The sequence below is a fragment of the Rousettus aegyptiacus genome, unplaced genomic scaffold (genome assembly GCF_014176215.1).
Source record: "Rousettus aegyptiacus isolate mRouAeg1 unplaced genomic scaffold, mRouAeg1.p scaffold_m13_p_9, whole genome shotgun sequence".
NCBI classification, from domain to species: domain Eukaryota; kingdom Metazoa; phylum Chordata; class Mammalia; order Chiroptera; family Pteropodidae; genus Rousettus; species Rousettus aegyptiacus.
Window position 1 is genome coordinate 89691847 of NW_023416312.1, and position 23552 is coordinate 89715398.

General features: G+C 42.9%; 1 protein-coding gene across 2 annotated transcripts in view; it reads right to left on the reverse strand.

The window, feature by feature from the left end:
- FGF13 (fibroblast growth factor 13) overlaps positions 1-11803 on the reverse strand; it is a 457427-nt gene extending 445624 nt beyond the window's left edge. For both annotated transcript variants that reach the window (XM_016125143.2, XM_016125141.2), the window contains exons 1-2: positions 11668-11803; positions 10296-10508 (exon numbers count right to left, since the gene is read on the reverse strand). In XM_016125143.2, the coding sequence (XP_015980629.1) occupies positions 10296-10344 (49 nt within the window). In that variant the 5' untranslated portion in view covers positions 10345-10508; positions 11668-11803. The remainder of the gene's footprint in view (positions 1-10295; positions 10509-11667) is intronic.
- Positions 11804-23552: the final 11749 nt, after the last annotated feature.

Consider the following 23552-nt stretch of genomic DNA (forward strand, 5'->3'; position numbering starts at 1 on the left):
GACTATCTCCATTGAGAGGCTTAGAAAAACTACTTGCCCAAAATTACACAGCAAATAAGTAAAGAAACTTAGGTATGAACCCAAATCTCTAAAATATCCATGCTTTTAACCATGTAGCCATTTTTACATGGAAGATGGCCCATTGTAAAGCAGAAAGTATACTAAAAAACTAAATTAGCAATATTAAATCCAGATGGACTATTGCTTTCACTCTAAAAGCTTTTGTTATGGTTTGGAGTTCAAAAATACAGGCACATTTAAAGAAATCGAGGAAGAATGCTGAGCATCATGGGTAAATAACACATTTATTGAGCACCAGTTTTGTGAAAAAGGCCTTTAAGGAAGTTACAATCTAGCCGGGGAGATAAAATATAATGCAGGGAGAGAGGTTTCCTGGAGGATATATGGGTTAAGCTTGGACATGAAGGATCATAAACTATAAAAAAAAAATAGGTAGAACATTCCAGATCAAGGAATGGTGAGAGCTGCAGTAGAAGTCAGTTTGAAGACAACCCATGAACAATATTTTGTTTATATTACTTTTTATTATATCATTATTATCATTATATACATTCACCGTAGAGAAAATAGAAGATAGAAATAAAAACTACATCTCCTATATGCCAACCATCACCCAGAGATTTTTTTTGGTGTCTATTCTTTCAGGATTTATTCTTAGCATATTTATGTGTGCATTTATTTAGACATATACATATGGTCTACATGCACTTATTTTTCTATTTACAGATTTATGCATGCATATGTTTATATATGCACATATTTGTATACGCACATTTAGAAATACAAATGATATTTATAGAACTCAGTAAGAAGGTTCTCAAGTCAGTACAGAAAAACCTTTCACACCCACAGGCACAAAATCACCGTCCCTCCTTTGTCACTCCCAAATTCACTCCCAGTACACACACTAAAAATGATGGTATGAAGATTATTTAATAATATAGAAAAACATTCTAACATGTCGTTAAGAGAAAAGAGCAGGTTACAGTATATACTGCATAATCCCACACATAAGTGTATGTGTGTATTATAAAATTTAGAAAAAAGACTGGAAGGATAATCTCAAAAAGTTAAGCTGGAAGTGGAACCCATGGGTGATATTTTCTTCTCTGTGCTTTTATGATTTTTCCAATTGTCCCAGTAAATATGCATTACTTTGTAATCTGAAAAAAAAGTCAATGCAATGAAACACAAGCAACATAAAAGCTCACAAATAAATTCAAAACGGCCCTGAGTGGTCTGCTCAAGATGTATCCTACGTTCTTGAACTGCTAACACCGAATGAGCATTGACCAGAAAACAGAGGAAGCGAAGCTCTTGTATTGGCCAAGCCCTAACTTTAAGGCTTTGATTGGAACCTGCCTCTCTGACTGCCTTTGAGGGGTCTGGCGGGTGGGTCAAGTGCATGCAGAGCAAGGCCGCTTCTGTTGCGGGAGAGGGGGCGGGGGCGCGTCCTCCGGCAGCCACCATTTTAGCGCTGCCTTCCAGCTCCCAGGGCTAGACCTGAGCGCGGACCCCCTTCCCCCGCCTGTAGCCGCCCGCATCGCCCGCTCCCGCCGCGGCTCACTTTGCAGTGTCCCCACGCAAGCGGACCGGGCCGTGGGCGCTCCAGGCAAGTGGGTAAAGCCCTCTGCTGCCCGCGGCCACCGTCACTGCCCGCAAGGAGCTTTGTCATGCCCAGCGCCCAGCGGCTCTTCGTCAAGTTTCACCTTTGGTGACACAACTTTTCCGTGTTTCTTTTTTAGGCAGCTGCCACATCACGAGGCTAATGAGCACACAGAGGTTTGTAATAAACCCTCCTGCCAGATCCACAGCGACAGTGGGACGCTAGTTAACCAGACTGTTCAGCACTACTGTCCGGTTCCCAGCTAGTCATAAAACAAACGCTCCCCGGAATGAGAGCAGCGAGAAGTGTCTGGCCCTGTTTCCAGGGGAATGGCTTACTTTGGTCCCGGAGCTCCGAAAATCACGCGCAAATCCAAGAGCTCTTGGAAATCATCACGTTCAGCAAACCCCCAAAGGGAGAAGCAAGCATACACATAGAGAATCAAAGGCAAAATAAGCAGGTAAATTCACAATACTTTCAAAGTCATGGTTGAAAGAAGATTCCGAAAATATCCACAGGCATATTCAAGCATTGCACCGAACCTGCCTTCTTTAGGCTGTTTACTTCTACTTTCTACTTTTAACAGCAAGATAAATATTTTAAGAACTCAATCTGTTTACTACCCCCAGTTCAAGAACAGTAGAAATGCTATCTACATCATTTCGAGGGATTTTTGAGAACTGGATTTCACATTTGTTATTAAACTTACCTCTAACCATGAAATAGACTCGTCACTGTTAATTTCCACTATTAAACATAGGTTCTGTGACACAGATAAACACTACATGATTCCTAATTTTGAGAACTATAATTAACATGCTCGTTCAAAGTGTGTGTCTCTGTTAACAAGATATATTTTTGGAAATATTATCTAACTGGAGGCAGCATAAATAGTGTAAAACATAAAGCTCACACTTTTTTCCCCATTTAAAATGAGTTATATAATAAGTAGTGAAAAGCTTCTCTGTGGAAGGGAAGGAAGGTTCTTTTCCTGAAGTTACTATAGCTATCAAGGGAGAAAATCCAGAAATGAGAACTCACCAATGAGCCCACTATACACTAAAGGACGTCATTTGGTTAATGAAAACCACTGACATCTGTTGACAAGAAAAGGAGGTGGAGAAAAGAGCGAGGGAAGCAAAAAGGGAGGGAGAGTGGGGTAGGATTGAGAGAAAGAGGAGGGAAATGAAACATATGATTCTGATGAGAGGCAGACTGATAGCATATGCCGTGTAATGGGGAAAAAAAATAAACAATTGGGAGTTTTAACCAGCAGTGAATTAGGAGGAAGTGTGATCTTTAGAACAGGTGAAACAAGCTCCCAGTCACAGTTCTGGAAAAAAGTACTAGTATTTCTAAACTGACAGATGCTTAAATTTTGAAAGTCACAGACATGGTCAAGTGAGGGGTAATGTACATTGGAAAGTAGGAAGTCAATGTCCAAGGCCAAAGAGGAAGGAAAGGGCACCCCTAAGGTAGGAGTGGATTTCTTTCATTTCTGCACACCCAGGCCCAGCATAGTGCCTGGTGTGGAAAAGTCACTCAAGAAATGCTGAGAGATCTGTTCAGCTGCACCAAGACCACAGCTCCGGAGCAACTATGCATGTATAGGTACACTCATCCTAATCATGTCCCCAGTGGCAAATGGGAAGTAATTTTGTCTGTGTAAACCTAGATTAGAAAAGAACCAATTGTGTTACCTAGGGAGGCAGTATAACAAAGTAGTTAAGTGAATTTGAAGTCCGTGAAACCTGGCCCAAACCCTCACTCCACCATCTTGTTGGCCAAGTGACCTTTGGCTGGCCTCTACCTCTGAAGTTCAGTTTTCGCATCTGTCAAATGAGAATAATAAGGATATGTATATCTATCTTCCAGAAAGTGTAATGAAGATTTCATAAGATATTTCATGTCAAATATCTGGTATACAGTCTGTGCTCAGAAAAACTATTATTTTTCTGACTCCAATCGAAATTACTTCGTCAACCTATCTAGGTGTCAGAAAGATAACCATGGACATTAATTCCTTTGGGTTAAAGCTCTGACTCTGGCAATGCTTAGTTAAAATGTAAATATCCCCAGACATCTCAGATTAAGCCACAGTAAGTAAAACAGAGCCTTTCTTCATCATACAGCTTTGACGACAAACTAGAAATGAACATAGTATATGACCAGTGAGTTTTGATATGTGCATGGTAGATGTATCACAATCATTTATTGATTACTGCAATGCCAAGTATTGTGCTGGTAATCTGCAACCCACCAGCTGTATGACCTCATGCAAACTACATAACCTCTCTAAGCTTCAATTCACTCATCTCTAAAGTCCATACATACTAATTACTACTCCATTTGGCTATCCAAAGGGTTAAATGAGACATATGTAAAAATAATGTATGCCTAGTAAAAAGTAAGTGCTTATTAATTAAGAAGCTATTTTAAGGATAATAACTATGATCATTACTGTTATTGTTATTAAATGAATAAAACATATCCCGGCTTAAAGGAATTCCCTACCCAATTAGATCATTCAACAAATACTCCTTGTGAACCTGCCAAGTACAAGACCCTGTTGAGTGCCCTAGTGTGAGACAGGCAGGAGTCTTCCAAGAAACCAGAGGAGACAAGGAGTGTCAACCAGAAAAGGAAGTATGCTGAAAGGAGTGGTGGCTAGGTGTCAGAAAAAAAGAGTACATACTGCATGATTCCATTTATACTAAAGTCAATGACAGGCAAAACTAATATATGGCAGAAATCAAAATAGTAGTTGCCTTTGAAAAGGGAATGACAAGAAAAGAACACGAGAGAACTTTCTGGGGTAATGAAAACATTCTATGTCTTGATTTCGGTGCTGATTACATGGGTGTAAACATTTGCCACATCGAGATGCACATTCAAGATTTGGGAACGTTACTGTGTATAATCTTCAATTCCAGAAAAGGAAATTGGGCTTGTACTATTTTTTTTTAAATTAACTCCTTTCTAACTTGGCCTTTGACCAAGTCTGCTTTTCACCAGATTTTTTCTTTCTTCCCAGCCCTACTGACCAGGTCCAGAAAGGACAAAAATGTATACCTGAGAGTTCCTTTGGGCTAAATATTAATCGTCCAGACTAAATCTGAGGTCTCTTCAGAAGGCTGACAGCAGGCAGGACAAGCAAGTGACCCAGCTCAGCCTAGCTCTACTAGACTGCCAAGCCAAACCTTATACCAACAGAAGCCAAGGGTGCTACCAGAGTTAAAAAGAATACCATTTCCATTTGAAAATCAATGATAAGTCATTTCAAAGAGTAGATGCAAGACTAGGGCATGAGGACTGCTCTATAGTAATTCCAACATAGGAATTGTAAACTAGGCTTAATGTTTCTTGCAAAACCAGATCCTTAATAAAACACTCCTCCACAGTTCCATCATGCCCCAAGAATCAAGAGCGTCTCTCTTTTCTAATATAAAACCCCCATTTTCAGGGTTAATACCCTGGAAAACACTGCTTTAAAGAAAAATAAATGGCCATCCAATTCAAGGAGAAATTAGACCTGCAGGCTACAGTGGTGGTCATAATGATTACTAACTAGATACTATTTCATTTTCTTTGGGAAATTAATGCATTTACCCAGAAATCTACACCTCTAAGAAATGTTTCATCAAGATATGGCATTCAACAAAGTGATAAAATGCCATATTTTAAAATGTCAGAAATCTGATTCAAGTGAGTTTGTAGAACTGATGTATCACAAATAGATAAGCTGCATTTCAAGTTAGGACTAAGATGAACCACATTACCCAAACGAGGAGCCTGAAATCCAGTCCTCAGCGTATGTTGAGAAATCCTGGTGATGATAAGTCTTGTGGATAGGGAAATATAAGTCAGTGACTGCAGACAATGATTTATGCAAACATTTGTCTTCTCTACTAATTGCTAAAACCGTATTATGTGCTTAACAGATGTGTAGGACCCCTTTTACCCACCATACTTTAATTTGTGTTTTTTTTCTCCTTGAATTGTTTAATCTTGGCAATTATTTCCTATTCCTTTCTAATTTCTCCAATCCAAAAATATAAGCCATAATGAAGCAAACACTAGAAATCCTTTTTATTGGATATATTTGAAGAGCTGCGACACTTCCCGGTTGTTCTGTGTTGATTGTAATTCCCAGAATGAGGAGTTGATTTGAACATAAAACAGCACAGCTGCAAAGAGATCTGGACTGTTAACAGTTTCATCTCCCTACTCACCGCCTCACAAATCAGCCCTCCAGCTTACCACCCAAACCCTGATTCCAATTCTCTCCCCAGTTTTGATTCTGTCCTCAAGGCCACCATACATTTCCGTGTCCTAGGCATGGACCTCAGCCCCTTCCTTTACCACATAGCTCACTTTCTGCTTCTCACACAGGCCCCAACTCAACATCCCTTCCCACTGCAATCTTGACAACATCTCTAGCATGAGGATGTACCCTAACCCCTTTTAACGATTTGAACTGTACTAGAAAGAGACTTAGAGGAAGAAGTACTAAGTAAGGAAGAAGATACTACTCCTAACCCATGTCCCAACTTCCACCTTCTTCTAGTTTCAGCCTCAGTCAGTAAAGAAGCTGCACATCACTAAAAATAATAATGAAGAAGATTGGGGGCACTGTGATCTCATGTTCTGTACCTATCTATAAGAACAGCTCAGCAAGGCTATAATCACCATCGTCAGCCTTAAAGAAAATAAGGGCCTTATAACTGGTCCATGATGATTTATTCACAAAGTGAAAACACAAGTCCCTACATGAGTAATAGGTAGATTATGATTGTTAGTTTTTAATAAGAAATCACCAACGTCATGATTTCTTGTGGGTAAAATATCTCTAAACACCTGCTTCGCCTGGCCCAAGCCTGAAAAAGACACTTTCTGGACACTATTACAGTAATCCACCAAGACCAAGATGATCTTTTGGAATGGCATTCAGGGTTCAACACCTGATATGCTGGCTGCCTGTTCACAGTGCCCTGTCCTTCTTAGGTATGGTTAGAGTGGCTATTGGAAGAGGGCAGGAAATGAGCAGATAATGAGCTGTGTCCATAAACACATGTGGGCACCATAACCCGTTACAACAACAGCTGTGCAAGTGGCTGTCTTCTTGGACTATGCCTGGAATTGACCTGCATTGCCCAGGAGCCAGAATAAGCCCAGCTTGAAGCTGGTGCCAGCTGTCCCACCGAGAGAACCCACAGCCCACATGGCCTTGAAACTTACCTGGGTGTGATGACACTCTGGCTAAGCACAAGAGAAAGAGTTGTAGAAAAAACACACACAGTTCCAAATAGATAGCAACAAACCAAATGGCAGTTTTTAAATTGAGAACTGTCTAACAATCTTGCTCAATCTAGACATGACTTGGTTTTAACTGTAACAGGCTACACGTTTTCTGAATGCCGCAGGAACACAGTTGCAGTAAACCAGACACAGCCTTAACTGCGTGCTTTTCCAACAAAGAACTGCTGAAAAGATTTTATGTGACAAGGTAGAGAAGAATGAGTCAAAGCTAAGTGAATATCTGCTTGAACAAACAAATGTTATGCTTTGTTCTTCCTCAAAATGGAAATAAGTCCTCCAGTGCCGGAGTTGGACTATATGCACATCTGTCAAGTTCAAAGTTTATGCAAATCCTAAATAAATACACAAAAGATGATTTGCTGCACAAGGGGCCATTATAATAGTTTCAAAAAGAATCAAGATGCCCACCCACCTGCCAAAGAGAACTTGGCTATCTTGGCTGACTACATAATTGAAAGGTAATCCTAAAGATTGTGTCCATCACTGGCCTTAACCTCCATTAGTTGAAGAAAACTTAATTAAAAAAAAAACAATCAGCAATTTATATGCTCTCAAAGCCACTATTTCATTAAGCAGCACAAAATAATTTACTGACTACCTACTACTTGTGCTTTAAAAAACTCTAGAAATGCTGTACTCTATCACAATCTTCTATGTAGTTCTGATAGGCTGTGGGCATGAACCCCAAATGATGAAGTGGGAGGCTGAATTTAAACGAGCAGTAGGCTCTTGAAAACAGATTATGAAATTCATTCAAACTGTTACTAAATTATTTGACTTGACTCAATCATTTGTTACACCACTATTTAAAATCAAATTTGTGGATATCAAAGTACCTATTAAATGCTCAGTCCTATAGCTATGTTGCAAAGAGGGTCCTCATGAGTCCTTTAGCTTTAAAAAAAGTAGAAAACCACCTATATATAGGAAATTTATAAATGACCAAACTTCATGAAAATGATCAATAAATTTTACTGGTTAAAAATATCAACAGACCTGCTATCTTTCATCTCTAACATAAAAAGCAGTGTCTAAAATTTTTCATATAAGACTTTTAACATACTTGAAAGGAAAATACTAAGAACTACTAGGAATTCACTATTTTGAAAATATTTTAAATTCACCAACCAACAGAAAGGCAGAAATGGGACTCCCGCTCTTAGCAGCCATAAGATTCCCATCTCCATAGGAAAGTAAATTTCCTTCTTAAAAGTCGCCTTATAAAATTACCTTAATATACTCTAATTACAAACATAATTCCAAATGATAATTACACAATTCCTACAGAGAGGTATTCGGTTTCAAATGTGGTGAGTCAACAAAGAAAATGTTATGACATATGCCTAGTAAAATTTTCATTATTGAATTACGAAAAGTTGTTCTGATTTTCAAAACTTAATCAGTTCTGGACAATTGCAAATTATATTCCTAAAATGGCAACTCAATTTCTGTGAATGAATTTGGTTTCAGGGTCCTCACTATAGCCTGAAATAAAGTTTAGGTAACCACCTGATGGAAATCAAGTACTGAAGTTCCAGAAACAAACTTGAAACACTTTCAGATTCAGAAGTGCAATCACTTGCCTAGATTAACCGGGTGCTGCAATCTTTAATTGCATTTATCTTCCTGTGCCCCAGTGGAAAACAAAACCTTTAATGATCCTGAAGTCATGTTCTCTTATATGAATGCCCGTTTTAAGATGCACTACAATTAGGAAAGCTCTGGAAATGTGTAGCTGGAGTTCTACTTTCCAAGTGTCTGTTGCTATGAATCTACACCTCAATCAGCCAGCGGATATGAGTGGGTCCAAGGGGTTGAACTCTAGCCTTGGGCCAGACCTGTGGCAACACTGATTCTTAGGACCACAGATCCAACCTCCTCCCGCCCCCCTAACAAAGTTCCCGAGCCTTTCAACAATGCTTTGCCTGGTTGGAAAAGAAAAGGCTGCATTTAGAAACAAGGATAAAGGCCCAGAGCTGAAGACTTTGACAACTTTCCGCGGGGGAGGGCTGGTGCTGCCCTAGAATCTCCCGGGAAAGAAAGCTCTGAGAGATGAGGAGAGGCGAGAAGGAGGAGATGGGAAAAAAGAACAGGGAAAGGAGTGGGAGGGAAGGGGGCCCCAGGACTTACGAAGGAAATGGGGGCCCAAGAATGAAAGCTGGGGCTGCCCCCACTGCAACCCCACTTCTGCAGCGTGGACTCGGCATGCGTTGCTGCGGTTCAGGGCCAGTCCAGCCCACTCCAGCGTCCGCTCTGTGGCCATTCCGGACACTTGCACCTAAGGCATCTGCCTTTTCCCCACTGCCTAACCACACCCCCTCTCTGCGCCTGTCTGCACCCGGTTCTCCAAGGATGCTGTCTCCAGTTTACAGCCAGAGCTGCGCTGGGTCCAAAGCAAGTCAACGGCTAGGACAATTGGGAACCAGGAGGGATGCCCCCTCCTTCTGAATTCTCCCCAACCTGAGCCCTGTTCCACTGTGCGTCTCCAACCCTCTAGTGGGAGGCCTCAGGCCGAGACGCGCACTCCAGGGGGACCGGCAGCAGGGCGCCCCGGGCCAGGTGACTAAACCCCAGAGAGCAGAGGGAGGGCACTCTCCCCTCCGCGGAGGCCCACTTCCGCTGGGCACTAGTGGCAAGGGGACAACAGCCTTTGTTCTCCCGGGGCTTGTGGCGAGGCTGCGCTGCCAAGGCACAGCGCGGGCGGCGCCGGGGCACCGCGATTGCTCACTTTTGCACGCGGCATGTCGAAGGTTGCAAGCTCCTGCCTTCTGGGGAGGAGGGGTAGAGAGTTAGGGAGCAGGGGGTGTGAGGGGGAAAGGAGCGTGGGGGAGGGGTTTTGCGTCTCGACCAGGCTCTTTGTTTGCATTGGGGGCGGGGAGAGGGGGTGGAAGGTGGATCCGAGCTTAGGTTCTGAGAGTGGGGCAGATTCCTGAGTATGTAACCGTGTTTCACCCGCGCTGCACATATATGCACACTCGCGCACACGCACACACATGCACTCACACAGGCAGGTGGCCGGTGGGTAGCTGGCAGCGCTGTTCCAGCGCTCCGGGCTGCAGCAGCTTCAGCTGCCCGCAGCGCCACCACGGTGCGTCCAGAGGGGGAGTGGAAGAGGCTGGAGGCACTCGTGGGGCGACAATTCCACGAGGAAGGAGGGAAAGTGGTGCAAATCCAGACCCCTCCCCCACAGCGGCAACGGTTTCCCCCTTTTTCGCCCGGGGTCGCAGAGGTCATGGGCAGCTTAGGCTCCCGGAGGGAGGCCGGGAGCCGCTGAAGGGCGGCGCACAAGCGAGGCGGGGTGAGGGAAACCAAGGGAAGGGAAGCAGGCGGACTCGGCGGGCGGGCTTACCCTTAGAAGCATCTTTTTCCTCTTTGGGCTTGGTCACCTTTCCACTCATAGATCCCAGCTTGCTTGACAAGGTTCGCTCAGGAGACGGACGTCCTCGCCGAGCGGGCCGGACTTGAGAGAGTGCTTAGGGCAGCAAGACGTGACCGCGAGCTCCCTTCGGTGTGGCTCGGGGTGAAATCCGCTTTTCCCCACCGCTGCCGCCGCCGCCGCTGCCTGCGAGAGAGTGGGGAGGATAGGAGAGGGGTGAAGGAGGAGTCGCTGCCGCCGCCGCCGCCGCCGCGAGCCCCAGCGGCCGGCCGCGGGAGGAGCCGCTCGCCTGGCTCAAGAAGAAGTGGAGAGACAAAGCGGTGCGACGCTCCCTCTGCGCCCCTCGCCTGCCACTCCTGCCCACCCGCCGCCTGCCCGCTTAGAGCCGCGCCCATAACCCTGGGGCGGCCGACAGGGACGGCCGGGACTCTCCGGCTCCGCAGCCAACCTCTCCGGGCTCCGCGCGGGCCGGTTTCCGGGCCGGTACCGGCCGCACCGGGAGTTGCATGGGTGGGCTGCCCCGTGCGCCGGCGGGCTGCTCCCCCGCCCCCCCCCCAACCGCTACCAATACGCTGCTGGCCACCAACTCCATCAAAATAAAACCTCAAGGAAGGTCTTTAAGAAATCAAAACAAAGACGAAAATAATCACTTAAAAATAACGAGCCTCCCTGAAAGGGAAATGTTTGAACATGTGATGAGCAACGTGTGAGCCTGTTACACCGCAGAGCCGCGCAGCTCCTCGCTCGCGGAGAATCAAGAAGGGAGGGTCGCGTCTTTCTGTTTAATCAATTTTCAGGTTCCTATTATTTTGCTAAAAGGGGAGTACGAGTTGCTCGCAAGCAGGAAGCGGGGAACCGAGGGCCCTTACCTGCTCTCTCTCTCTCCCTACACCCACACCCCCTCGGAGCACGCCCGCTTCCTCGCTCGCGCTCTCCTTCAAAAGAACTCTCGGGCCCCGGAGCCGCGACTCAACACGGTGGCGCCTTTTACATCCACGGCAAGGTGTGGGCACGCGGGTGGCGGGGACTAGCGAGGGCGGGGAGACACATAGCAGCCGGCCGGCTGTAGTAAAGGAAGAGCTCGGCAGGGGCGCGCCGACGTCAGCCGCGGGTTGGCAAAACCCCGGCGAGCCCAGCAGCGAGCGGGCAAGCATGTCAACTGGGCGTCCCCTGGCCCCTCCAGGACACCCAGAGCCCGCAGGCGCTGCTCGAGCGGACTCGCACAGCTAGCCACCGAGGTCGGAGCCCGTCGCCCCCACCCCCCATTCTGCCCGTGTTACCCCCTCTGCTCCCATCGCCTGCAGTCTCCGCGGCGCTATCTGGCCCCACGCTAATCGTCACCTACACTTTGGGGACTCCGCTGTTGGCCACCGCCTGCACCCAGCGGTGCAGTCTGTCCCAGAGTCGACGACTCCTTGTCTCCTCCGTCCAGCTGCCGAAGTTGAGATAGCCAGGCTCTCTGAGAAGGGAGCGCTGGGACCTGGGTGTCACAGAGTGAAACTGACCGCGGCGGCTGCTACCTCCCACCCCACTCGCACACGCAGGCCCCTCCTCCTAGGGCTGGTCGCTCTGGTTGGCAAACTGGGAGTAAAGAGTGCCCACCCCCCAGGATAGCCAACCCCAGGCAAATGGAGTGAGTTGGACTGGGGGGGAGTGTTGGAGAGAGATAAGTGGAATCGACATGTCGCCTGGGGCACGCTAGTCACAAAACATAGGGAAGGTCCCTGAATATTTGAACTAGAAGGAAAACTGCTCAGAAATTGTACCAGAAGGAGCAGACAGAGAAGAAAGAGCCAAGGAAAGAGAAGGAGGGATTGGGTAGTCCTAGGGTTTGGGGGGGAAACCCTTTCTGCAATGGCCCTTTTGGGGTGCGTCTAAACCCGGAAGCCCAATGTTCTGCTGGGGGACTGGAGTGACCGCTGGCAGGACTCAGCCATCCATTAATCAGACCATGAGCTCCAGACTGGCAGTGGAGACGCGGCATCCACTTCCATGTAGAAAATCCGTTTCCTCCCTTCCCACCCAACCCCACCCACTCTTTAATTCAGTTTTGTTAATGGCCTTAAACCAGGCGAAGAAATTATATAGATGGATCGGTCCTACTGAATCCCAGGCGGTAACACAATTATAAGAGCCTGCTGTGGCTTTCAAGACCAGGAGAGTGGGCTGCCCCTTGCAGCCAGCCTGGGTCTAAAGGTCAGCAACCCTCTCAATTCAATTTGCAGCCTCTGCTCTAGGTCTGGGAGGAACTCCAGGCCTGTTTTTCCTGTAAATAATATCTAATGCTCTGGAGGTTGATGACACAATATGATTATCCAACCCAAGGTTAGACCATTAATTAATAACAGTACTCTGAGAAAGAAGGAATCTCTCTTCAAATGATAGGAATTTAAAGGATCTGGAGACTTGGGTGCGTTTTAGAGGGAAGGTGGAGGGGAAGAGGAGAAAGAATCATTAGATAGTTTACACTCAATATTAGTCACTTACCGGTGGATTTAGTGCCTACCCTGTAACAAACAACATGCTAAGTACTTTACACCATTATCTTATTTCATCTTTAGGACAGGCCTAGGAAGTGTTGAGACTATTGTTTCCATTTTATACATGAGGAAATTGAGGCTCAGAGAGGTTAAGTAACTAGCACTAAGGTCACACAGCTGGTAAATGGTAAAGCCTGAATGAAAAAAAACTAGGAGAACCAGGATAGAAATTAGGTGGGCCTCTTTTTAGACAATGCTCTTCTATTATACCACATGGTCTCTCAACATTCCTAGCAGCTTCTCAACAGAAGGGGAAAGCACATTTTCAGTGGACCTATCTGCCAGCTCTAAAGTCCTAGGTCTTTTCAAACTCCCTTAACTCAGCACATTCAAACACACAGACAGACACACATGGGTACACACACATGGGAACACACACCCCTCTCTTGTGTACACAAAATATTTACTTTATCCACATTCCCCCAGTAAGCAACAAGAAGACCGGTTTCTGTCTTGGGAGATATTAAGATCATACTTATGTCCATCCTGAGTGTTTCAGCTTTCCTACGACATTAAAATGTCCAGGAAAGTTCTCTGCATAGATCAAAATGCCCCCCACCCCAAACATTATCACTAATGGCACCGCCAACAAGTTTAACTTCCAACCGGAAGCCAGCTATCACCCTATTTCTTGAAGGACACTAATAATTAACATATGACTAAATTTAGGTTAATTAATATTATTGGAGTGGGTTGAAGAGATGTCCGCTTGGGAATATTAGTGGAGTCTGTCTGTCCATGAACAAACAGGTCAAATAAAGTGTAGTTCTTCACCATAAACCACCCTGCAAAAGAAATAATCAGAAGAAAATAGACACTTTATGCAAGAACAATATAGTGATTGTGTGTTCATATGGGGACAAATCAACGACTTTGTACGGGTATTCATGCCAGAGACCAAGGATTATGAACATTCAACTGTAAGGACAAGCAAGCTCACCTAAATGAAGCTTCTGAAGACCCCGATAGAAAAGACACAGGCAGCCTCTTTTGTGAAAGGCGAGGGGGTTTCCCCCTCTTCAAAGCCCTATGAGATGTTTAACATGAACAGAAAGTTGTTGGTACTGGCTCAGAAGAAGGCATGCTTCAGTGTCCAGCCGCCAAGCTACTTAGTAAATGGAGATGGTCAGCTGGAAGATCTGACATCTGTGTGAGGGTGTTCAGAGGCTGGTCCTTTCCCCACCACCAGATAGACTGTCTTGAAGCATCTTTTTAAAGCCCTGGCTTAATCCGTTGTACTTTCTCTTCCCAATCCAGATCCTCCTGCCCTGTCCCACTGGGGTGGAAGTGCCTTCATTTTCAATCCAACAATTTGCATTACCTGATCACTGTACTTTTCTCTGCCTTGTCACTATGGTAAAATGGTCCCATTCATCCTGTCTCTGCCCCTCTTTTGGGCGAGAACTCCAAACATCTACTAAAACATGGGACACAGGGGTTGTTCTGTGTAGTCGAGTAACTCAGTCTTGGAATTAAAGCAATATTATACAACAAAATGCTGCATGGCTCTGCCTCTAAAGAGAATCTGGTTGTTTTCTGAAGTAAGGGGCAGAAGCTTAAGTCTTTGGTAGAAAAGTGGAAAAGGTCCTGAAAGTCTTATCCTCTTGGTCCTATCATTTCCCTGGTGTCTATTTCATGCCAGACCCCAAAATATCTCTAGACACCAGCCTCTGGATTGCATGTTTGTTCATCCTCTAGCAGCTCTAAACAGTGTTTCTGGGAAATATGACACAAGATTTCATTGTCTGTGCTGTAGGTTAAGTTTGGGGTGACTAGGGGCACAGAGGACAGATATACTTTGGGCTTTCTCCTAGTGGGTTTAGACTAGTTGAATGTAGAGCCATTGTCATCAGGTACAACCAAATTAGATGTTTTAGTGACAAGACCGCTTCTCACTGGACCGAATATGATTTTCGTTTGGGAAAAAAAATTACAGCAGAAAGCTGGTTCAAAAAGAGGCAGCCTAGCATAACCTAAATTTCTTGCCATGGTACTGGAGAGTAAGAAAGGCCCACAGGACCAAGATCTGGGCGTTCGAAGTCACTTCAATTTAAACTCACATCTCAGCAATATCATCTTTGAGATCCAAATACTAGAGTTCTACAAGGATTCATTTCTGACTCAAACCCTACAGAGCTGATCTACATCACAATTTAAGATTGCTTTCTATTGGAATCTGTGGTGAGTTGGTAGATTTCTGTGACAAAAGAACTGAGTAAGATAATCTCCAAAGATGATGACTGTGCAGTTTTAAAACATGGCCATTGAGAAGCAGGTATTATGACCTCTCCCCTTGATTCTGGGTGGGCTTGTAACTGTTTCAATCTATGCAATATGGTGGAAGTGATGTTCTACTAGTTTTAAGCTAGGTTAGAAAAGGCCATATGGTTTCTGCCTGGCCCTCTTGGGATGTTCGTTTGGGCAAAGCCAGCCACCATGTATAAAGTCAGCCTACCCTGAGAGCACTATGGGGGTGGGGGGAGTTCACATCAAGACTCTCCAGCTGATAGTGCCAGCTGAGCTCCCAGACAATAGCCAGCATTAATTGCCAGCCAAGCAAGAGACCCATCTTGGATGTCCAGCCCAGTCAAACAACCAAATGACTTCAGCACCAGCTAACATCTGAGTACAACCTTGTGAGAGACTCCCTCAGTGGAGAACTATTTGATAGAGCCCTTCTCAAATTCCTGAACTATAAAATTATGAACAAAATTAAATGGATGATTTTAGCTGCTATATTTTAGGGTAATAAGCTATGCAGAAATAGTACATATAATAGTGACCATCAATTTCTGCTAAATGTATGCGTATGCCATTCTACCCTTTAGACAGAATGTCCCCTTGAACCCTCATGATTTGTTTTTACCAACAGAATGTGGCCAAAGTGATGCTATGCCAGTTCCAAGTCTAGCCTTTAAGAGACTTGGCAGCTCCACTTTCCTTCTGGAGGAAGTAAGTCAGTTTTAAGAAGGCAGACACCCTAAGACCTGTGTTGTGTAGAAGCCTAAGCGGGGAGACCATATGAAAGAGAACTGAGGAACCCAATTAATGGCAGGGACCAAGGCTGCAAACATAGGACCACAGAAAAGCCATCGCAGCCAGCTCCTAGCCATTCAAACTGCGAGGCTCTAGACTTCACGGAACAGAGAAAAGTCAGCCTTTTTGCACCTTGTCCAAATTCCTGACTCACAGAATTGTGACAAAATGTTCTTTTTAAGCCAGTCAGTTTTGGGGTAACTCGTTACACACAGCAATAGAGAACTGAAATGAGAATTCTAGAATCACTTTTCAACCAAGCAGTCTGTTTTTTAAGATCAGAATAGGTCTCAAGAGTGGAGGAAAGTTATGACACAAAGATGTCAATGATTTATCCAAAAACACATTAATATTGAGACCATTCCAATCTATACCAAACACAAATGTGATTTTCTGCACCCCTTGAAGTTGAATATTTGGAACGTTGTAATGCGATGTTGTGGTGCCTGTCAGGAATGAACATCTATAAATGTTTTGCCACTTTCTTCTCCAGTGAAGGAGGAAACAATGAGCTGGAGCTTGTTCAAAGATCTGAACTTGCCCACAAACAAGGAACAACACTGGACAGCATCGGCGCTCCACCCAGAATTCCTATCAGTCCACGGCATTCAGAAACTCCTGTCTCAAGAGGAATGGATAAATCAAAGGTGGCCTTTTCCTCAGAGCATACTTCCAATTTTCTCTACATCGGAAACAGAGGACCTAGCCATGGTCTCTCCCAGTGAATGACACACAAAAGACTCTGGCCTATGTCAGTTTCCAGAAGATTTTTAAGTCCTGCTCTTGCCTCCATTTTAGTGGTTATACTGACAATGCCAACAGAAAACACTTCAGGCAGAAAAATTTTATTTTTTGAAAAAGTCTTGGATGTAGTAGTAAGTTGCTAGCACACTTTCATTTGCCCGTATCTTGAATCCACAATAAGATTGTAAAGTCCCAGATGTGAAGGACTAGGTTAAAGGCTTCTAAGACTAACAACCCCCCCCATTTCCACCCCATGGTTTACACAGTGCCTGGCACATCAAAGGCACAGTAAATGGCCTCATCATTCTAACACCATTTATTTAATTTACTAGGTTTCTTGCTCTGTACTAAATACTTTTCCACATTATGCCATTTTAGACTCAAAGCAACCCTCTGAGTTAGTGACTATTATTATCTCCATTCTCCAGATGAAGAAACTTGACAGGTGAAACAACTTACCCTAGATCTTTGTAAAAAGGAACACCCAGGATTGAGACTCAATTAGACCTGCTTCCAAAGTCCCTGCTCTTTCTACTCTATGACACTGCATATTTTGTAAATGTTATGGAATAACTAGTGCCTCTAAAATTTCTCCAAAGATAAAGCCAAGCATTAAAGCAAGAGCAGAGCTCTCAGGGCTTATTGGGCTTTTGTCCATTTAATGTCAACATCTTCCCCCCTCATGTGGTAGATGTAGATGAGTGCTGTCCAGATTTCCCTGGAAGGGCTTGCTGCCCAGCTGGGCACCGTCTAGTTGTCAGCTCCTTCAAGGTCTATCTGAGCCATAGAACCCTGACCTCACCTAAGGCCACCTTCCTAGGGCAGGCCACGTCCAGTGAGTGAGTGTGGCCTGGCCACTATGGATTAATGTAGGCTCTCTGGCAGACACTACTCACTCCACAGCTCCCCATCTGGCTGGCCAAAGCTTTGTTTGGCCTGCTTCACAGTTTAGCTTATCCTTCTGCCCAATCTTGCTTCCTCCCCTTCTTTTCACAGTTGTTGACTCCTAATGAACAGCCTCCATCCCCAACTCTATCTACTTTCGGAGATCCCAGGCTGTGATTCCTCTGTCTTCTTCTCTACAACCCTGTCTTATTGTCCAGGCTTTGGGTAAAGAGAGATTCTGAGAATCCTCTCCTTCTGGTGGTTTAAATCATCTTCATGGTGTTGCTAGTGCCTTTTGCCTCAGACTTTCCTGTCTTATTGTGGAATTGTTTGGATCCTTCTTTGGAGAGCCAGGATTTGGGGCCTAGATTTACACCTGCCATATAACCCTAATATATAGCTGGTATTGATATGAGTGTTACATTTTAGAGAAAGAGGAACCACTTGAAGATGGTTAATGAATACCAAAATGAGTTTCTAATGATGAGACCCTTGTACTAGTACTTTCCTTGACTTGAAACTGTTCGTAATCCAAAGGCTGTAATTTTATCTGGCACAAAATGGATATGAACCTGTCACACAGTTGGAGGTGCTCTGCTCATGGCACTGTTGGTGTCACTGTACCTGCCAGACTGTGTCTAATGGTGGTATTTTCAAAGGAATACCCCCTACTCAGTTTCCCACTTCTGGAATTCTTTATTCTTCTCCACCTCTGCCAGTGCAGCCATCAGTGCTATTTCCCTTTTGATTTTCTCATCCCCTCTCCCACTGCCAGGGTCTAGCACGACTGTTCCCTATTACCCGCCCCCCCATATTTATTCCACTCTGTTACATAAAGCCTCTTCCTGCCTATATCACTGTGCCTTCAAGGACAGGTTTTATTGCTATCTGCTTCTAGGGAGAGCATCTTATATCAGTGATAAGAGACTTCACTCCATGCTGTTAGGCCAGCAAAGGAGGAGCTCCCTTGAGAGTCCCCACTTTCTATGGAAGGATAAGAAACAACAACATAATTTTTCTTCTCTGTAAGCGTGTACTGGAAACATTGTCAAGGCAGCAAGACTAATGACACACACAAAAAAAAAACATGAATGGCAATTAATATATGATGCTTTATATAAACCTTCATTTCATTCTTATAACTGTCCTAAGAGTTAGATATTGTTACTCTTCATTTATAAATAATGAAAAGGGCTGAGAAAGAGAAATTTACCTGTTCAGGTTCCCACAGCTAGTTAATTGGCACCACCAAGATGTGAACCCAGGTCTTTGTGTTGCAAAACCTAGGCTCTTTCCACTGCCAGATGCTGACATAGTCAGGAAGGCTTATGTACCCATCTTGGCACCGGTTGGCATGGGCCATTTGATTCTGGAAGAACACATGACTAGTGAGTAAGTGATGTTCTGGCTTTTGCATTATTGGAGAAGACATCTCTGAGAACCATATCAAAGCATGCCAGTGAAGAGGGCTATGACATTGAAACCTAGAACCTAAGCATTCTCTCCAGAGGCCTCTTTAGCCACATCCGCAATCCTATACAGCTACTCTTTGATCTTCCTGCCAAGGAACGGTGCTAGATTGTCTGTTTTCAGCTCAGCTACGACTGCCACTTCTGACCGAAGCCAGGAACTGGGTTACCCAGAAGCCACTTCCCTATGTAGTTCCAGATTAAAGTTTTCCACTGAGGAAACTCACTGAAGACTTAGAAGGTGGGAGTGAAGCAGAAGTCACTATTCTCAGAAGGATGCGACAGTCAGTGTAGCTTCACAGATCTCTCTCTTCCACTTCGTGGTCACCTACACCTAATGACTTCTCAAAATTCTGTGAGTTCTGGTTTCCTCATCTCCTCCAATGTTTCCAAATGAAGTCATTAGAGATACCTGTCTGATCTGACATGAACCTAGCTCTCCTAGCTCCTCCCAATTTGTGTAATCCCAGTTTATATATAAAACCCCTTTTAATGGCAATAGTTTAGGAGCTCTATTTTCATAACTACACCTAGACTGATATAGTTCCATCCTGAGCCTCATCACCAGTCCTGTGTTATTATGAAGCAATGCCCTGGGAAGTCATGTAACTAAGGTCCAGTCATATATGTGCCGTTTTTCTTTCTCTTCATAAGCCGCAGAAGATTCTGGGAAGATGACAACCTAAGCATGAGTTTGTTTCTCATTCCTAACTCCAGGCTGCTTGCCTCTCCTCAGCCAAATAGCTATGAACTCCTATGGAGAAGAGCTGGATATGAGTGAGGTCCTAGACATTGTGGGACTTTCAGCAGAAAGAAGAGTTCTCGAGGTTTCTTGAGTGCTGAGCAAAGCCTGAATCCAGCACTAGAAAGGAGATCAATATGCTGTCAAAACAACATCAGACTATGTTCCTGGACTCCTAGGCCTTCAAGGGAACAAGAAATAATGAACTAAAGCAGTATACTCGGTCAGCGTAGAGAGGGCATAGGTGAGGAGAACTGGGAAGAGGGTGGCTGCCTTCAGGCACTTCATCATCCCACCATTTGAGGGCCTAATGGCACTTGAGGAGCTCTCAGAGATCCCTTCCACCATGAGCTTACCCTAATGGGCTGACAACGAAATAGTTTATAGCCATCCGTGTTGGTTCAGCAACCAGCACCCAGAGGAAGGTTAATCGAGCAATGTAGGCCTAAAGAAATAAACTGGTGGGATGAGAGACAAATGACAACAGGAACAGTAATAACAACAAAATAAGAACATATGAGGAGATTCAAGTGCAATATAAAAAAGAGACTTTCTGGAATTACAAAATGTGATTCCCCAAAGAAATAGTTCAGTAGATGAACTGAAGGAGAGGATGATCACTGCTGAGACCCAAAAGAGGAAAGAGACAGAAGAAAGGCAGTAATTTTTTTAAAAAGGATACTAAAAAGCTTTTCTGAGCATAACAGCTATAAAGTTTAAATAAATAACTTAAAGGATGAAAGAAATAATGGTTTGGAAATTAAGAAATACACTGCTACAGCACCACTGGGTCTAAAGTGAAATTATACAGTACCTAGAAAGCAATTAAAAAGAACATTTTATTCCAAAACCTACATAGAACAGTGAGTGCTGTACTCAGAAAAATATTACATTCTTAAATGTCTTTAGTTTTAACAACCAAAGATAAAAAAAAATAGAGGAACTTAGTATTCATCTTGAAATATTTGGGAAAGAACCACAAGTTAGACTAAAAAAGAATTTGGAAAAGCCTTTTAACAACAAAAAAGCTGAAATTAAGGAAATAACCAAAAATCATTTTTTGAGAAGACTAATAAAACAGACAACACTCTTGCAAGTCCAATTAAGGAAAGAGAAAGAATAAATATTGACAAGAAGGGAAGTGAAAAAGTACACACAAACGATTTAAATAATTACATTGAGCTCTACAGCAGCAAATTGAAAACCTAGAGAAAAAGAATGATTTTTTTTAGAATCCAACATTAACCCAACAAGAAGTATTGAATAAGGTTAATTATCAAAAAAGAGATTGAAAAAGTTAATAACTACCATAGAAAAAGTCATCATTACAGATTGGTTCATCATTTTTAATTCAACTTAAAAAAAAAAGTTCAATATCATTTAAACTATCTCAGGCCATAAAAAAGGAAAGCCCCTTAATTTTTCTTTGCCAGGTTTACTGGGATATAACCGACACATAACATTGTGTAACTTTAAGGTGTTCAAGGTGATGATATGATGCATGTGTATATTTGACACACGTATACACGTATATAATGCATGTTTACCAAGATAAGGTTAGTAAACATATCCTTTGCCTCACATAATTACCATTTTGTTGTTGTAAAAGTGAGAATATTAAACCTCTACTGTCATAGCGAATTCCAAGTATGTGATACAATGTTGTATAGTCACCATGCTGTACATTAGATTTCTGGAATTTATTCTCCTTATAACTGAAAGGTTGTACTCTTTGACCAATGGCAACCACCATTCTTCTCTGTTTCTATGAATTTGATGTTTTCAGAGTCCACATACTAGTGAGATCATATAGTATTTGTCTCTCTATGTCTGACTTATTTCACTTAGTATAATGCCATCAAGGTCCATCCACATTGTAGCAAATGGAAGGGTTTCCTTCTTTTTATGGCCAAATAATATTCTACTCTGTGTGTGTGTGTGTGTGTGTATCACATCTTCTTTATCCATTAATCCATCAATATACACTTAGATTGTTTCCATATCTGGTCTATTGTGAATAATACTGTAATGAACATGTGAGTACAGATATTGCTTCAAGATGCTGATTTCATTTATTTTGGACAAATACCCAGAAGTGGGATTGCTGGATCATATGGTAGTTCTATTTTTAATTTTTTGAGGAAACTCCATATTGTTTTTTTATAGTGGTTGTGCCAATTTATATTCCCACCAACAGTGCACAAGTGTTCCCTTTTCTTCACATCCTCATCATACTTTTTATCTCTTGTCTTTTTGACTATACTCATTGTAATGGGTGTAAGGTGATATTTTACTGTGGCTGTGATTTGCATTTCCCTGATGATTAGGGATGCTGAACACCTTTTCGTGTACTTGTTATCCATTCATATGTCTTCTTTAGAGAAGTGTCTATTCAGGTCCTTTGCCCACTTTTTAATCAGATTCTTTGTGTGTGTGTGTATGTGTTTTTTTAAATTTTTTATTTTTTGTTATCGAGTTGTATGAATTCTTTATCTATTTTGTATATTAATTCCTTTTCAGATATATGACTTGCAAATATTTTCTCCCATTCCATAGGTTGCCTTTTCATTTTGTCGATTATTTGCTTTGTTGTGAAGAAGCTTTTTAGTTTGACGTAGTCCCACTTGTTGGTTTTTTGCTTTAATTTCCTATGCTTTTGATGTCATATTTTAAAAAAATCATTGCCAAGAATCATGTGTAAGAGATTTTCCCTGTATATTCTTCTAGGAGTTTTACAATTTCAAGATTTACAATTAAATCCTTGATTCATTTGGCGTTAGTTTTCGCGAGTGGTGTAAGATACGGGTCCAATTTCATTCTTTTGCATGTGGATATCCAGCTTTCCCAACAACATTTATTGAAAAGACTATCCTTTTTCTATTGAGTGTCTGTGCCCTCCTCGTGGCCTCTCAATTCTGTTCCATTGGTACGTGTGTCTGTTTTTATGCCAGTACCATGCTGTTTTGATTCCTTTAGCTTTGTAATATAATTTCAAATAAGAAAGTGTGAGGTCTCCAGCTTTCTTCTTTCTCAAGATTGCTTTGGTTTTTCAAGAACTTTTATGGCATACAAATTTTAAGATTGTTTTTCCTATTTCTGTGAAAAATGACATTGGACTTTTGATAGGGATAATGTTGGATCTACACATGGCTTTGGGTAGTATGGACATTTTAATAATATTAACTCCTCTGATTCATTAACATAGGCTATTTTTCTATTTAGTGGTATCTTCTTCAATTTCTTTCATCAATGTCTTATAATTTTCAGTGTATTGCTCTTTGACTTCCTGGTTAAATTTATTCTTAAGCATTTTATTCTTTTTATGCTATTGTCAATGGGGTTGCTTTCTTTATTTCTTTTTCAGCTAGTTAATTCTTCACATACAGAAATGCAACTGATTGTTATGTTTTTCTTATACTGAATATTTTCTGAATTTGCTTATTAATTCTAACAGGTTTTCTTTTCTTTTCTTTCTTTTTTTTGGTGGAGTCTTTAGATTTTTCTATACATGAGATCATGCAATCAGCAGAGACAATTTTACTTCTTCCTTTGAAATTTGGATGACTTACATTTCATTTTCTTGCCTAATTGTTCTGACTAGGACTTCCAGTACTGTTGAATAGAAGTGGTAAGAGTGGATACACTTGTCTTGTTCCTGATCTTAGAGGAAAAGCTTCCAACCTTTCACCTTTGAGTATGATGTTAGCTATAGGTTTGTCATATGTGACCTTTATTATTTTGAGGTATGTTCCCTCTATACACATTTTCTTGAAAATTTTTATCACGAAAGGATATTGAATTTTGTCAAATTCTT